Raw genomic sequence first — 15,496 nt, 5'->3', positions numbered from 1 at the left:
TAGGGGAAAAGATTATAAAGGGCTTTAAGTGACAAAGGATATTTGATTCTGCAGGTAATATGAAACCAATGCAGTTTATTGAGTGGGGGGATGAAATGGTCAGACATGTATTTTAGAAAGATGAATTTGACAGCCAAAGGGAGGATGGACTGGAGTGGGGAGAAACTCAGAGTAAGAGACAGATATAGTAGACATTTTTAAGTGCAATAATAAGTTATATCAATATATTTATATACTTCAAATCATATGATCTGCTCAAATGTTTTCATATATTTAAGATATATTAAAAATTTCATTAATAAATTCATAATTACTAAGAATCTATGATATTTGTCTACCTAAAGAAAAAAAAGCTCTAAATACCAAGCCGATGGATCATTCCCACAACACAGCCAAACCACACTGAGCCACTGCTGAAATGCAGTGTAATTACACTGGTTTTGATCACCACCTAGTGAAGCAACAGAGTTACTGCTCAAAAATAGTGGTCAGTTGTTCCAGCATTTAATATAACCTAGTAGGGAATGGTCTCTATTAAACAATATAGTATAATCTTATAGACTTTGACTAACAACACAACACAAAGAGTTTGAAGACTTGGGTTCTAATAGCTCTTCCACAAATTAGTTATCTGACTTGGGACAACTAATTTAAATTATCTGGGCTTTGATTTTCTTATTAGCAAGATGAAAGAGTTGGAGATCATCTCTAAGGTCCCTTTCAGATCCAATTCAATATGATAGGATAAGACAATTTAGATGAACAGTTGAGCTCAACACATTTAAACTTCAGTACAATCTTCTTTGTAGTCTTGGAAAATTTTTTTTTAATAATTGGCATCATTGGACCACCACAGCCACTCTGCTTTCAGTCCAAATACCTTTTTACCTGATCCTGTAGGAAGTCTTTGCCCTTCCTCTACATCACTATGTGAGGCTGCCACCTGTTCCACTTCTTAACAGGAAGTTCTGTAGGATTGGAGGACATTCATCATGTCAATGGTATTAGCACAAAGAGAAGTCCCTTCACCTGTTATCACCCAATACTACCCCAGCTCCATCCCTTCCAATGCTGCTGGCAATGTCTATATGTTAGGTTTGTTAGTTGTTGGCTTATGCTTAGGGAAGACAACAGAAAGAAGGAAGCAGCCAGGGATTCTGGGCAGCCTGAGCAGCACACGCTCTTGTTTCTATGTGCTTAGAAGTACCATTGTTGGGAGGTGGGAGAGATGAGATGGGGAAGTGAAGGGGAAAGAAATCCTCTTTCTCTCCTCTTCAAGAGAGACAAGCACTACCTGCATCCCAAAAGAGATGTTAATCTGTTCACTGTTAACTGTTTGCTCCAGACCAGCAAATTAGGGGCTTCTCTTCATCATTCTAACTATTTGTACCTGGTTCATATATCTCTAAATTTCCCACAAGAGTAATATGAAATACTTTATTCACCCTCAGCAGGTGGCTTCTTATAACTGTGACCACTCATCTTTGACATCATCCCCAATGATAGAAACTACTAATAAGCATCCTTCAGTAAAGGGTCAGAGTACATACATATCCTTCTAAAGGAACTGCAGTTAGCTCCACGACATGTGCCCCGGTCTAGCAAATTATGGGCTTCCTTTCATCATGTGACATGTATCTAGTTCACAGAATTCCAATGTTTCACAAAGAATTAAGAGATACATAATAACATAATATAAGCAAATGACAACTACAATATTCTCTGATCTATCAGCTAATTAAATCTGCAAAAATGAGAAGTATGGTTATTCACGCATGACCTGTTTAATAACAATAATATAAAATAGCTAGCATTTATTTATCACTTTAAGATCTGTGAAGTGCTTTAAAATATTATCTCTTTTGATCCACATAGCAAGCTTGTGAGGTATGTACTATTATCCTCATTTTACAGATGAGGCAACTAAGGATAGGACAGGTTAAATGACTTGCCTGAGAGGTCAGAGAGCTGGTAGGAACTGTCTGCGGTAGGATTTGAACCCGAGTTTTCTAGCACTCCATCCACTGCACCACATAGCTGCCATTGTTCATAATGAAGCTGGTCAATCACCACTTCCTTTTCTAGATATTTGGTCCCTTACTATCTCTTTTGTTCTAGATCTGTTCTAGAATTTCCCCAGGAATCAAAGTCAAACTTATTGGCCTATAGATTGCATACTGATCTCTAAGTTTTAGAAACTGAAACATTTTCCTTTTTACACTCCTGTACTATCTCTCCCATTTTCCATGTGCTCTCAAATATCACTGACAATAGCTCAAGAATCTGTCAGCCCTTTCAGTACTAAAGAATGCATTTCATTCTCCACAAGTGACTGAATTTTTCCAAGGCATCTAGGTGCTATCTCCTTATTTACATTAGGCATCTATTTCCTATTAAACATTTGGATTCGGTCCTTTGCAATCCAAAAGTCACTCCTCTGACTTCTTTTTTTGTATCCTACAAATATTCTAGTCCATTCTCCACTCATCTGTCAAACTGATCTGGCAATGTAACCCCCATCCCACCTTTTCTAAATCAATTGCAGTGGCTCACTGGCACTTCCAGGAACAAATATAAAATCCTGTTTGGCTTTTAAAACTTTTCACAAAACCTGGCTCCTTCCTACCTTTCAAGTCTTCTTGTGTCTTGTTTTTGTTGTTCAGTCCTGTCTGAGTCTTCATGACCCATGACAGCACACCAATGCTGTCTATGGGTTTTTCTTGGTGAAGGTACTGGAGTGGATTGCCATTTCCTTCTCCAGTGACTTGCCCAGGGTCATGCAGCTATTATTTGTCTGAGGCTGAATTTGAACTCAGCTCTTCCTGATTCCAGACCCAGTGCTCTATCCACTGAGCCACCTAGTTGCCTCACCTTCTTATACTTCCTTCCTTCCATGTACTCTTTAATCCAGAAAAAAATCCAATAATCCTTGCTGACCTTTGAACAGGAGATTCTATCTCCTAATTCTATTTGTTTTCATTATCTGTCCTCTACACTTGGAACATTCTACCTCCTCATTTCTGTCTCCTACCTTCCTTGGCTTCCTTGAACTCCCAGCTAATATTCTATTTTCTACAAGAAACTTTTCCCAACCCCCTTAATACTAGTGCCTTCCCTCTGTTGATTATCTTTAGTTTATTCTGTACATATCTTGTTTGTATGTAGTTTTTGTGTTATTTCTCCCATTATACTGTGAGCTCCTTGAGAGCAGAGACTGGTTTTTGCTTATAACATAGCGTCTGGCACATGGCAGGAGTTTAATAAATGCTAACTGACTCTGTATAAAATTGTCTGCATGTTGTCTCCTTCATTATATCGTGAGCTCCTTGAAAGCATAGATTGTTTTAAAATATTTGTTTGTTTTTGCCTTTTCTTGTATCCCTAGTGCTTACTACAGTGTTTGACACATAATAGAAATTTAATCAATGCTTTTTAAAAATATTTTTGGATATCTTTGGTTTTTTACATAACCATAGTTTCCCCTGATATCTCTTTCCTTCCCACAGATCCATGCCATATAAAAATATTTTTAAGACAAGAAAAATAAGAGAAAAATCAGCATAACTGATCAAAATATTGAAAAACTCTGAAAATAGGTGTGATGTGCAACATTTATGGACCTCATGCATCTGTAAATGGGTGTGGCGAGTGTGTCTTCTTTTGAGCCATTCTTGCTCTTTATAAGTTTGCAACATTCACTTTTGATTTTTTTTTATATGTGGTCATTCCTTTGATTTATATTGTTGTAGTCACTGTGCACATTGAATATATGTTCATTGTTTATGTGTGCCAAACCTTTAACAGAGAATTTGATGCAAAAGTCCCCCCCCCCCATTTGATTGCTTCCCTTCTCAGCTGATTGTACAGTGGACAGAGCTCTGGGCCTAGAGTCAGGAAAACTTGAGTTCGAATTTCACCAAATGTGTCCCCAAGCAAATCACTTTTTGCCTCAGTTTCTTCACCTGCAAAATGGGGATAATAATTGCAACCAACTCACAAGGTTATGAAGATCAAATGAGATAATATTTGTTAAAGCACTTAGCATAGTGCCTGGAAGATAACAGGCTCTATCAGAGGTTCCTAAACTTATTTGACCTACAGCTCCCTTTTCAAAACAAACAAATTATTCAGAGCCCCCTGGAAATCTACTTTCTTTAACCCTTTAACATTTCTTTTTTAAAATTTGCATCAATCAAGGCTACTGCGGGGGTGTGGGGGTGTGTGGGGTGATGTGGGGCCCAGGATCATCCCAGCACTCCCCAGGGGATGACATATCACCCACTTTAGGAACCTGTGCATAAATGCTTATCCCTCCTTCATCCTAAGTACATTAATTTGGTCTGTGCAAAAGCTTTAAGGTTTAAGATAATAAAAATTATCTATTTTATATTTTGTAATAGTCTCAATCTCTCACTTGGTTATGAATATATCTCATACTTACAGTGTGAGATTTATATGATCTGCTTCTCATCTGATTTTTTTTTATACTTTGACCTTTTAAGGCCACGTATCCATTTAGAATATATTATGGAAAAGAGTATAAGGTGTTGGTCAAAGCCAGGGGTGGGGAACCTGTGGCCCCGAGGCTACATATGGCCCTCTAGGTCCTGGGGTGCGGTCTTTTGACTGAGCCCAAGTTTTACAGAACAAATCCTTTTATAGCCTCAAGGCCACAAGTTCCCCACCCCTGGTCTAAGCCTAATTTCTACCATACTGCTTTCCTGTTTTCCTAGAAAATTTTTATCAAATGAGGATTTTTTTCCCGTAAGAAATCTGTGTTTTCTGCTTTATCAAATACTGGATTATTAAGTCATTTCAAAGAATTAGCTTTTAATTTTAATCTATCATTTCTAGTTTTTTTTTTATTTCCACTTTGTCTTCTAATTTTTAATCTATTTTTGTGCTTATTTTAGTTTTGTTTATTTTTTGGCTTTTTAATTTTCTATTTTGTTCATGTATTTTTGTAGGGATATGATTTTTCTGAGGACTGCTTTAGCAACATCCCAGAAATTTTGGTATATTGTTTCATTATTATCATTTTCATTCATATGATTTTTTTTCTCCAATTTGTTCTTTGACTCACTCATTATGTAAGATTTTATTAAGTCTCCATTTAGTTCTGTCTTTTTTGCAGTCTTTGAACAGATTTTTTTGGAACATTTTTTATTGCATTATGGTCATTTACTATTTCTTTTTTGTGCCTCAGTTTACCTTTATGTCTCATGAAACCACAACACCTTTACTTCATTTTGTGAGTTTCAAATATTCCATTTTGTATGCCTTTAAATTTTTTTCTTTCCCTTGTTTTCTTCACTATTTATTTTCCCTCTCTGTCTAGACTCTTGTTTGATTTGTGGCCCTTATACTTATTTAGTCCTTCTTTGTTCTTTGTATTCCTCATGGAATTAAAACTTTTTTTGTTTTGTTTTTTTTGGCTAGCCAGTGGGGTTAAGTGACTTGCCCAGGGTGCACAGCTAGTAAGTGTCAAGTGTTTGGTCTGGGGCCGGATTTGAACTCAGGTCCTCCTGACTCCAGGGCTAGTGCTCTATCCACTGCGCCACCTAGCTGCCTCTGGAATTAAAACTTTTGAGGTCCTTATTTTTGAGTTCTCTCTTCTAAACAGTTTCTGTTATTGCCTTTAAGGTCTTGCCTCCTTGACCCATTTCTTCTGATGTGCCAGAGTCTTAGAAATATCAGTTACTTCAGGTGATGAAGAAGATACTGCCCACATGGTAGGAATCTTCTCATGTCTGTTATTGAGCAGTTCATTATTGACCTTTACCCCCTCCTTGGTCTTTTTTTTTCCTATTTACCTCCAAATCTTATCCCTAGGTCCACAACCTCCCAGAAACTCGTTCCCTTTAGCAGGAGGGATGATGTCTTTAAGCACCAGATCCCTGCAGATCAGACCCACTGCAAGGTCCCCATTTCATTTCATGGAATATCCCTTCTCTCCTAAGAACGTTTATCACTGATATATCCTCTCACACCACTGAGACAAGGTTTCTTCCTTTCTTACCCCTTTTTCATTCCTTCCCTTTGCTTCATTACACATTCGTCTGTAGGCGCTCTTCTTCCTGAAAGACTACAGGAGTTATTTTCCCTTCATCGTTAGCCATATTCCCCTCAATCTTCTGCCTCCCCCTCACCCATTTGTGCAAGTGTGGAGGGAGTGGAAAATACAGGGAGCAACGGCAAGCTACTCAAAGTGTGTCTGCTCTCCTAAATCATAATTCGTGAGTCTTCACTAGTGGCCCCATTGGTATATGTGACTAACTCATCTGATCCTAACCCGTGAGATGAACAAGTTATTATTTATATTTATTGCATAGATGAGGAAACTGAGACACGTATATTAAGTGACAAGGTTACATTACTAGTGACAGAATCAAGACAGGTTTTTATTTTCAAGGTCAGCGTTTTTTCTTACAGTCATAAGATTATAAATTTAGAGCTAGAAGGTTGTTTAGAGGCCATCAGGTTCAGACCTATCATTTTATAGATAAAGAACTGAGGGCAAGAAAAGTTGAGTGACTTGCCCAGGGTCACACAGCTAGTAATTGTCTGAGGTGGAATTTGTACATTATCTTTCCGACTTCAAATTCAGGACTTGATTCATTATTCCATGTTGCCATTTTTCATATAACAATGCTTAGAACCCATCATAACACATTAAGCACAATATTTACTCTAGCAAAAGGCATGTTTGTAGTATGTCCCTCCACTATTGAACCTGATTAAAGTGGGGACCACCTATTGAATTCTGCCCTTTTGTCCTCCTTAAGTTTGCTCCTTTGATGATCTCAGAGGAGCCATTAATTCTTATCTCCATTCTGGATGCACTGCATACCAGTTGCGCTCTGTACCTCGCCTGTCTACATTAAAAATACCTCTGATGTTACTAAGAATATAGCCAATTTACACAAGTTGCACGCTTCCCCAAATTTAATCATAGTGGCCTCTATTCACCTACCTCACCAAGTACAGTTGTCTGGTTATAATTTGGTTGGGATGGGGTCTCTGTTTTCCTTAGATTCTACTGTATATTTTGGATGGAGTCTTTCTGTGCCTCTGAGATTCTTTTCAATAGTTTTTTGCTCTGAGTAACCCCTCTCTCGATGATTCTGACACTTAAGGTAACCCAAGGCCGTTTTGAGCAAATCCTGGGATTTTGCCACTAGCTTTACTTTCCTTTGGTGAAGGTCCTTCCACCTTCTTCTCATAGTCACAATTCATGTACTTAAATCTTCCAGGGATTTAAAGTCTGAGTCTAATAGACTGCTTACAGAGATTTTAACCATGAAGTCTTGATGGTAGGGTATGGCTTTCAAAGATAAAAGATACTAGATTGTCAAGAACAGGTATAAATAGTCTTCTCCAGCCCTGCCCCTCTGCTTCAAGAAGCTGAACTAGATCAGATTGGGAATAGGCTGGAGCTAGACAAACATTTTTATCTTGGTGGTGACAGTGGTATGGGTTACTCTCTTATCTCTCCTCTGTTCTTCCTAAAGCTAATCAGGTCTTAGTGATCCACTCATTGCAGTAGATGCTTTGGGTGGCATACAAAGGTGCAGAATCTTAAAAATCTAAGTAAAAATTACTTCCCCTTAACTCCAGACGGGAGAGTTATCAAAACTACTCAGGACAGGCAGATGTCACTTCTCACTGATAAGCTCCAACAGCAGGGGATTCACAATCTTCCCTTGTAGCTCATTCCATTGTTCTATCACACTGACAGTCATGAACTTTATTTTAATCCTTTCAGACTTGGCAGATGTGGAAAACTGGCAGGTAGCTTTCTCAATGAAATCCTTCATTTGTTTTCTTTTAGAGACAGCAATTAAGTTCTAAAGCTAACCAAAAGCAATTCTTTTTTTTTTTTGCAATAGTTTTCCTCACTATTGTATATGTAGAAGATACATGATAATCAATAAAACTTCTGCATATACAGAATTTCTGCACCAGAAGGGACCTTAAAGGTTTGTTGTCCCTTATTGGCACGCAAATTTCTTGTGGATGGGGATGGACTCTGTATGCTGCTTATATTTATATCACTGGTATTTACAAATTATTTCCTAGATCAATGTCTTATTTAGTGCAGGCCCCTCATTTTACAGAAGAGAAAAGGTAAGCCTGTTAGTGGGATGAAAAGTAGATGCTCCACATTCGTCATCATTGCCCTCATACTGTTCCATCTTGTTTTGCTTCTAGCTGGGAGAAGAGAGGCTCCATACGCATCATCAGAGACCTTAACAAGTGTTGTATTACCACTGATGCCAACTGTCCTCAGCTGGGAATGATTAGACTTTGCTTCTAGGAAGCATCATACAGACTAGGAGACAGCGGAGCATTTCTAGAACCTGCCCCAAGCAAGTCCTGAAAACCTCCTGGAATAGGCAGTTCCGAGTCTGATCTGTGCGCTGTTCTCGTCGGACCTGAGGGGAAACAGTGTCAATGCTACCTCTCGGTGGTCTTGCTAGCTCCTTCCCTCTCCCTCATAATTCATATACAAACAGCTTTTTTAACCTCTTAGAAAATAAAACTTCTACAGGTTTGATTTGGAATCTCAAGATTCACTAAGATACCGATAGGTAAATGATGTTCAAACAGAAGTCAGAGCATTATCATTGCCTGTTGTGCCGTCTCTCCCCTTCCCCTCTCCACCCCCCACCCCCACCCCCACCCCCAGCCTTTGGAAATGAAATTTCCAACCACTCATTGGATGATGGAAGCCAGTTCCTCTTGGGTTCCAGGCAAAATCAGTCACTCAATATTAGTGTTGAAGGGTGATTGCTTTGAATATAATCCATATAACCAGTTTGATTTTGAGAAAGTAATTCCAAATGCTTTGAAATGTAATCATCTGTCCATTGAAAAAGCCAGAGACAATTCTGCAATTCTTAATATTTTTGAGGTAACTACATCCATCTCCCCCAACCCTGCTCCCTGCCCCGCCCCCCACCCCCAAATTCAGAAAATTAATTGAATGGCCCACTCCGGGAATGGGAAAAAAAAGATTTGTAACTTTATTGGGGTGAGGCAGATTGTGTGTAGGGGTGGGAGTTAATCTCTGGATTTTAGTTAATATACTAAAAACTGTGCATAATCATGTTTAACTTACTGAAATACTTTAATATCTATAATTTCATTTTTATCTTCATACTGTCCCAGCTGATAAAGCAAGAATGCCTACATACACAGAGAAACAGGTAAGTGACTTAGCCAAAGTCACACAGCTAGTCAATATCAGAACTTCCAAACAGAGACCAATATTCCAGACCCAGTCTATTTCCCACTAGTCTGGAGTAAACCTTTCCCTGTACTTTTATAAATAAAGCAATTCAGGAAATTCTTAACATGTGTGGTACAAATCACAATGTTTTCACCACTACAAGTCAGGTTTTCACTTATGCCAACTGCATAAATCAAAGCCACTGCTGACAAAGTCACTTTAACTGTCCCTTGGGACAATTATTTTTTTCCTTCCTAGTTGGGAAGGGTTAGGGAGACTAATTCCTGGGAGTGGAATAAAGCCTATATTACTTAAAGTTTCTTGGAGGGTATGGAGCTCAGTGTAAGGATCCCAAGAACAATAAAAGCCTGGAAGGAAATGGGAGTTGGTAGGTCAATAAATCTTAACTTTCAATAAATGTTGAAAAAGTATATAGAAAGTTGCTCCCTGCTCCTAGTTTTGCTTTTCTAAGTAGGGGGAAACACTGTACTCAGCCTTACCTCAGTTACCTTTGACCTACTCTCCAGAGGATGTTCCCCAATTGAAAAAAGGGATTCTCTGACCCAGAGCAAGGGGCATGAGTGGAATAACACTGGAAAATAGTAATCAGGAACACTCCAAAAAATCAGACTGAGGTAACATGATTTTTAATCCCTCTATCCTTATAATGGTACCTTGGAGAGCATTCAGTTATTTGGGTACTAGTGTGCATTACTTCCTTCAATAACCAAAGCATGATGCTTTCATTTTTCCAATTTTCTAAGGTCTTCTTTTTGAATAAATCAGGGACTGTATCCTAGGTGAGGGCAATGCTGTCTGGTTTTATTGATTAATAATATGAATTTTAAATTTCTTTCTTTAGACTATTAAAATTTGCCAAAAAGAAATCTTTCTCTTTGGATCAAAACAGAACACTAAACTAATACCCACTTAGACATAAAATACTTACATCTCTCCTACAGCTTATGAAAATTATATGGGGATGGAGAGAACATGTTCCTTCCTTCTGAACCTTACAGTAACCCTGGAGAATAATATGATGTCATTCAACATCCAACATGAAAAGTATTTTACGTGTGGCTTTATAAGCTATACACATCCATATATACCCACATACTCATCCTCCTTTGTGCTTAGTCCCATCCTCATGCCTCAGGAAAGAGAGAGAAAGAGAGAGAAAGAGAGAGAGAGAGAGAGAGAGAGAGAGAGTTGAGTATTCCTGGGCTTAAGTTATACCAAGGTCATTACATACTATGAGTTGGTGTTAATTTGCTCAGCTTCCCTGATTTATAGTTGGTTTATAGATATATAGTTATAGTTCAAATCCATGAGTTTATCCAGAAGAGTCTGCTTTATAGGTGAGTGCCTTATTTATGTCCCCTCAACACTACTTTTTTCTTGGATGGGAGATAAGAATTATCTACCCATATTAAAATTTGGCTTTTTAAAACAACATATAAACAAGCAAGAGATACTTTCTATGTGCAAAATACTAGAAGAGATGTGTTCAGGATGGAAATATGAGTTAGGGTAGCTTGACCACATGAAATTTAGAATGCACATATCTAGTGGGAAGACAAAACATAACAAACATGAAATGTTTTCCTAATCTACACAGTAGGGTTGAGTAGCCACAAAATGGTCTTGGGAATCAAATAAAATTCCCTTAAAGGTCATAGAGCCATGTTGTATTTATATATGCAAGTACTGGGGGTCAGGGAGAAGGAGAGGTTATCCTTTGCACTGATGACACTGAGGAATAAGGGGGAAAGAGCAGCAAGGACCTGATACTATCTAGGGGCTTAGCATGGAGATTTGCTTGATCTGCTTTGGAAAGGAAGGTAGCTTCAAGGGATAGTAGAGTGTAGTGAAAGTTGTTCTACTTTAATTAGGAGACCTGAGCTTTATGTTGGTTCTGTCAATAAAGCCTGTATTTTCTGACTTCTAGCCATGACTACTAGAAGAATCTCAGGTATGGGTACTACCTCATGCTCTGGAGCCTTCTAACTAAAAACAAAGAGGTACAGTTGAAAGATTAAATTTAAAGGGGTTACAGGCCAGAAAGAAGCTCATAAGGGCAGAAAAGAAATGATCCTCCAGGTTTATCTGAATTTATCTATAAGATGCCAAAGCAATGGATTGATTTCATTTCCAAATCAGTATGATGAGAACGAAGGGGACGTGGGGGGAAATGAACAACAATTATTTGGCAATGCTGGAGTGAGGGGGAAGAGAAGCTTATTGACTGTATTACTCATGTTTTGTATGCCTATTGAATACTGTATTGCTATACGGGCACTGTTGCAGAGTAAAGGAATAATAATTATATGGTCTCTGTGTGTGTGTATGTGTGTATGAATGAGTAGAAATGAAATAAATCTGTGAGACTCAGCACACAAAGTGGCACAATTCAGTAACAGTTGTTAACAAAGTCACAATAGTGAGATCACAGTGACCTAGTGACATAAGGCTTTTTTCTAATGTTCCCAGTATATTGGGGTAAAAAGGAATTTAGTATGAGTTCAGAGCTTGCTTAGAGCGTCTCTTCATATGTACTCGCTGATGTCGAATGAGATCATGCTTATGCAAGAAACTTTTGACACAGTACCGACATTTAAAGGACTTATCTTTTGTGTGAATGCTGCTGTGCTGGACCAGGTGGTCATGTTGCTCAAAGGCCTTTCCACAAAAACAACACTTATGTGTTTGTTCTCTCTTCTCCTCTCCAAATAAGGTGCTAGGATTTGTAATTTCTTCTGATTGACTAGATGAAGATGATGACCCTTGCTGCTCTTTCTTGCTTAGTTCAGGCCCTTTTTCCTGGGCGTGCATTCTGCTGTGGGAGACAAGATGGGAACTGAGGCGGAAACTTTTCCCACACTCACCACATCTGTAGGGCTTCTTAGTTTCATGGGTCTCCCTGTGTTCTTTGAGATCCTCACTTTCAGTAAATGTTTCCCGGCAGACAGGACACTCATGAACCTTCTTCTCTTCCTTGCGGCTCTTGAGATGCCTAATGAAGTTTGCCCTCCAGCGGAAGTTCTTCCCACATTCAGGGCATGTGTAAGGTTTCCTTGATGTAGTCTCAACCTGAGAATGGATAGCATCTCTGAAGTCAGTCATGTGATTCTTGTGTGGAAGGGAAGGGTTGCGTCTCCTCCTCTTGGAGCCTGGAAGATCTTCTCTACAGGACTGGCTCTGTTTGGGATCCTCATCTCCAGAACTGGATAATACAATCTCAATGGAAACTTCCTCTCCTAGATTTTTCTGCTGAGGCATCTCCTTCTTGTTCATGTTGCTATCTCCTGAAAAAGGAAAATGAGAATCCAGACCATGATGAGATAAATCATGACACCCAGAGTAGTATATTAACTGACATAATTGTGTTGGCTACCATTCTCCAGCACAGTGGTAACTTTTAAACTCCATTCTCCTCTCACCAAATCCCTATCCCTCTCTTTCCTGCATTTCTACTTCTCTGTGTCTATGCTTTATGTCTGCCAGTTGATTTCAACAGTAATCAATCCCTAAAGAGCTTTCTAATCCATGACCCAGAAATGGTCCCCTTATAAGACCACAGAAGAAAAGACGCTAGATGTGATAGTATCTTATCTTTGGCACCCATTAGCTATGCAACCACTGGTCACTTATCCACTCTGGGTCTGTTTTCTCACTTGCAAAGTAGAAATAATAATAATAATACCTAAAGTATCTACTTCACATGGTTGTCAATTAGCTCAGCTGAGATGATGTATATAAAATACTTTGCAAATTTTATAGTGCTATGTAAATGTCAGTTATGTTTATTGTTAAATTTGTTTTTTTAATTAATATTTTATTTTGTTAGCTTCAAAATGATATAGTGGAAAGAATTAGAGATGAAAAAACTTATAGTGTAGTCTGAGTTTTAACTAGCTAAATTATTTGGTTCTAATTAGCATGCTTAAGCCTTGGGACTCAATTTCATCATCTGTAAAATGAACAGGTTAAACTAGATGATTTCTAAGGTATTCTCTCTCTCAGCTCTACAATGCTATGGAAATGTTGCAAAGAGCAAGGATCTATACCCTTCCCCTATTTTTTGGTTTTTAACTTCTGGATAGTTTATGCATTTTGTAGTAATTTTGAATGAGACTTCTCTTTTTATTATTTCCTCCTAAATTTTGTTATTGACATACAGCAAGGAACATTTAGAGGCAGATAAAGTTAAGTCAATAATTTCTGTACTACATTACCACCTTAAAATCCAATTCCTGGAAAGAAAGTCCCTTAGCCAATCTCAGGAATCAATTATTAACTTTAAAATTAAAGAAGTATACTTTTAGCCAGGATAGCTGCCTGAATGGAGAAAGCAACAACTAACTACTCTAGCAAAAAGCTAAAAATTGTACCAGATCAAATAATGATCAAAACATCCAATAAGAAACAACAACAATCCAGTACTGCATAAAAGTCAGCTAAAAGTCCATGGGGCTCATCAGCAAAGCCAGTGTCCAAGTTCAGGCAAACAAGCTGGCAGTGCTCATGGCCATCATAGAGCTAGAAAAGTTCTGTGTTCAGGAGCAGCAAGGGTGGAGGGCTCCCATAAGAAAGCCTCAGGGTGGTCAGAAACCCATAGTTTTCACTAAACCAAACAATGAAGACACAGCAGTGCTAAGACAAGAATATTCTAAATTTTCAAAATCTCTAATACTCTGTCCTACTATGTCAGAGAAGGCCATGAAGATTCATGCTCTGAACCTCAAAGATCCATATGGCTTAATTCCAGGAGATAGAAGTATAGAAACCTAATTGACCAAAGCAGAGAATGAGCAGGGCTTATAATCCCATTCAAAAACATAGCAAGGGACAGATCCAGGCGCTAAAGATAAGTAAACCAGAGAAAACACTGACTACTATAAAGAATTATTGTCATTCTACAGAGGTTCCAAAATCCAACCTAGGATTTATGACACAGGAGAGTTATAACAACTGCAGGCAGACTGCAAATATTTTCCACAAGGACTACCTGCTTCTGGTGATTCATATGGAAAGAAATAATGCTGCCAGAACTATTCTAAAAAGTATTGGTAAAGATTATGAAGTCTTGGAAAAGAAACTGAAGACTTAGGGCAACAGGTGGTATTTTCACATTGCCATGGATCAAAGGTAAAGACCTTAGAAGAAATGACGATTTGGTCAGTAAGCAAATAATTTTAAAAGATGATATCTGAAAATGGAATTTGAATTTCTGTGCCATGGATTAAAAGATAAGAATGAAAGACTCTGGATTGGAGATGGAGTACTAGCAAGTAGCAATCTCCTAGTAATGGCTAGTAAAAATATATTTGTCTGGCATCTTGGAAATCTAAGGAAAGGGAAATTCTAACTGAAAATGAGGAAGAAGAAAACTACTTCTGTATAGGAGTATCTTCCAAACTGGAAACCACAGAGAGTAGCCATACTATATGAAGAAAACTAACCCAGAAATTTACTAAGAGCCAAAATCCATGAAGTCAGTTTCAGATAAGCTATGAAAAAAATGGACAAAGTTTAAATAACAAGTTATACAAATTAGTGATTGTAAGTCAGAGTAAAAATGGATTTGAAGTTTTAGCTGAGGTTCTTGCCTTATATTTTACTTGGAAAACAAGAGTTAATTCACTGTGAATACTCTCTTCTTCCCTTTTCTACATATAAAAATGCCTTGACACCATCCTTAATTTTCTATTAATTTTTCTCAGTCTCTCTTAGTGTGGTAGTCCTCCTTGCTAAGACCAATCCCATTATCTCTTTTTGTTGTGCTCTTAAGTCACTCACTCCCTCTTTCTCTCTCATCTTCAACCTTTCTCAAAAATGAAATAACAAGTAAAGTACTTTGAAAACCACAAAGTATTATATAAATTCTCACCATTGTTATTATTATTCCTTACAAACATGCCTAACCTTCCCTCAGTTTTAAAACAAAACTAAAACTTAACAAAATCCTACTATATCCTCAAGCTGCTATCCTCGAACTCTTTTCCTCTTCTCATTCACCTCTTAGGAAAAGCTGTATCTGCACTCATTGCCTTCATTTCCTCTCTCCTCACACTCTGTAATCTGTCTTCTGACCCAGTTAGTCAACTGAAATTGCTCTCTCCAAAATTACCAATAATTTTTTTTAATCCTGAAGCATTTAGTTTTTCTCCTTCACACCTTGCCCCTCATTATCGGGGAGAGAAAGACAGAGAGAGAAAGAGAGAGAGAGAGAGAGAGAGAGAGAGAGAGAGAGAGAGAGAGAGA

General features: G+C 38.1%; 1 protein-coding gene across 5 annotated transcripts in view; it reads right to left on the bottom strand.

Annotated features, from left to right (window-relative positions):
* Positions 1 to 9,003: 9,003 nt before the first annotated feature.
* ZNF496 (zinc finger protein 496) overlaps positions 9,004 to 15,496 on the bottom strand; it is a 36,789-nt gene continuing 30,296 nt past the window's right edge. For all 5 annotated transcript variants that reach the window (XM_027843507.1, XM_027843505.1, XM_027843509.1 and 2 more), the window contains one exon: positions 9,004 to 12,537. In XM_027843507.1, the coding sequence (XP_027699308.1) occupies positions 11,744 to 12,537 (794 nt within the window). In that variant the 3' untranslated portion in view covers positions 9,004 to 11,743. The remainder of the gene's footprint in view (positions 12,538 to 15,496) is intronic.

Source organism: Vombatus ursinus, unplaced genomic scaffold (genome assembly GCF_900497805.2).
Source record: "Vombatus ursinus unplaced genomic scaffold, bare-nosed wombat genome assembly UNPS02014910.1, whole genome shotgun sequence".
Lineage (NCBI taxonomy): Eukaryota > Metazoa > Chordata > Mammalia > Diprotodontia > Vombatidae > Vombatus > Vombatus ursinus.
The sequence above is the reverse complement of the archived record's forward strand: the minus strand, read 5'-3'. Positions and strand labels throughout refer to the sequence as shown.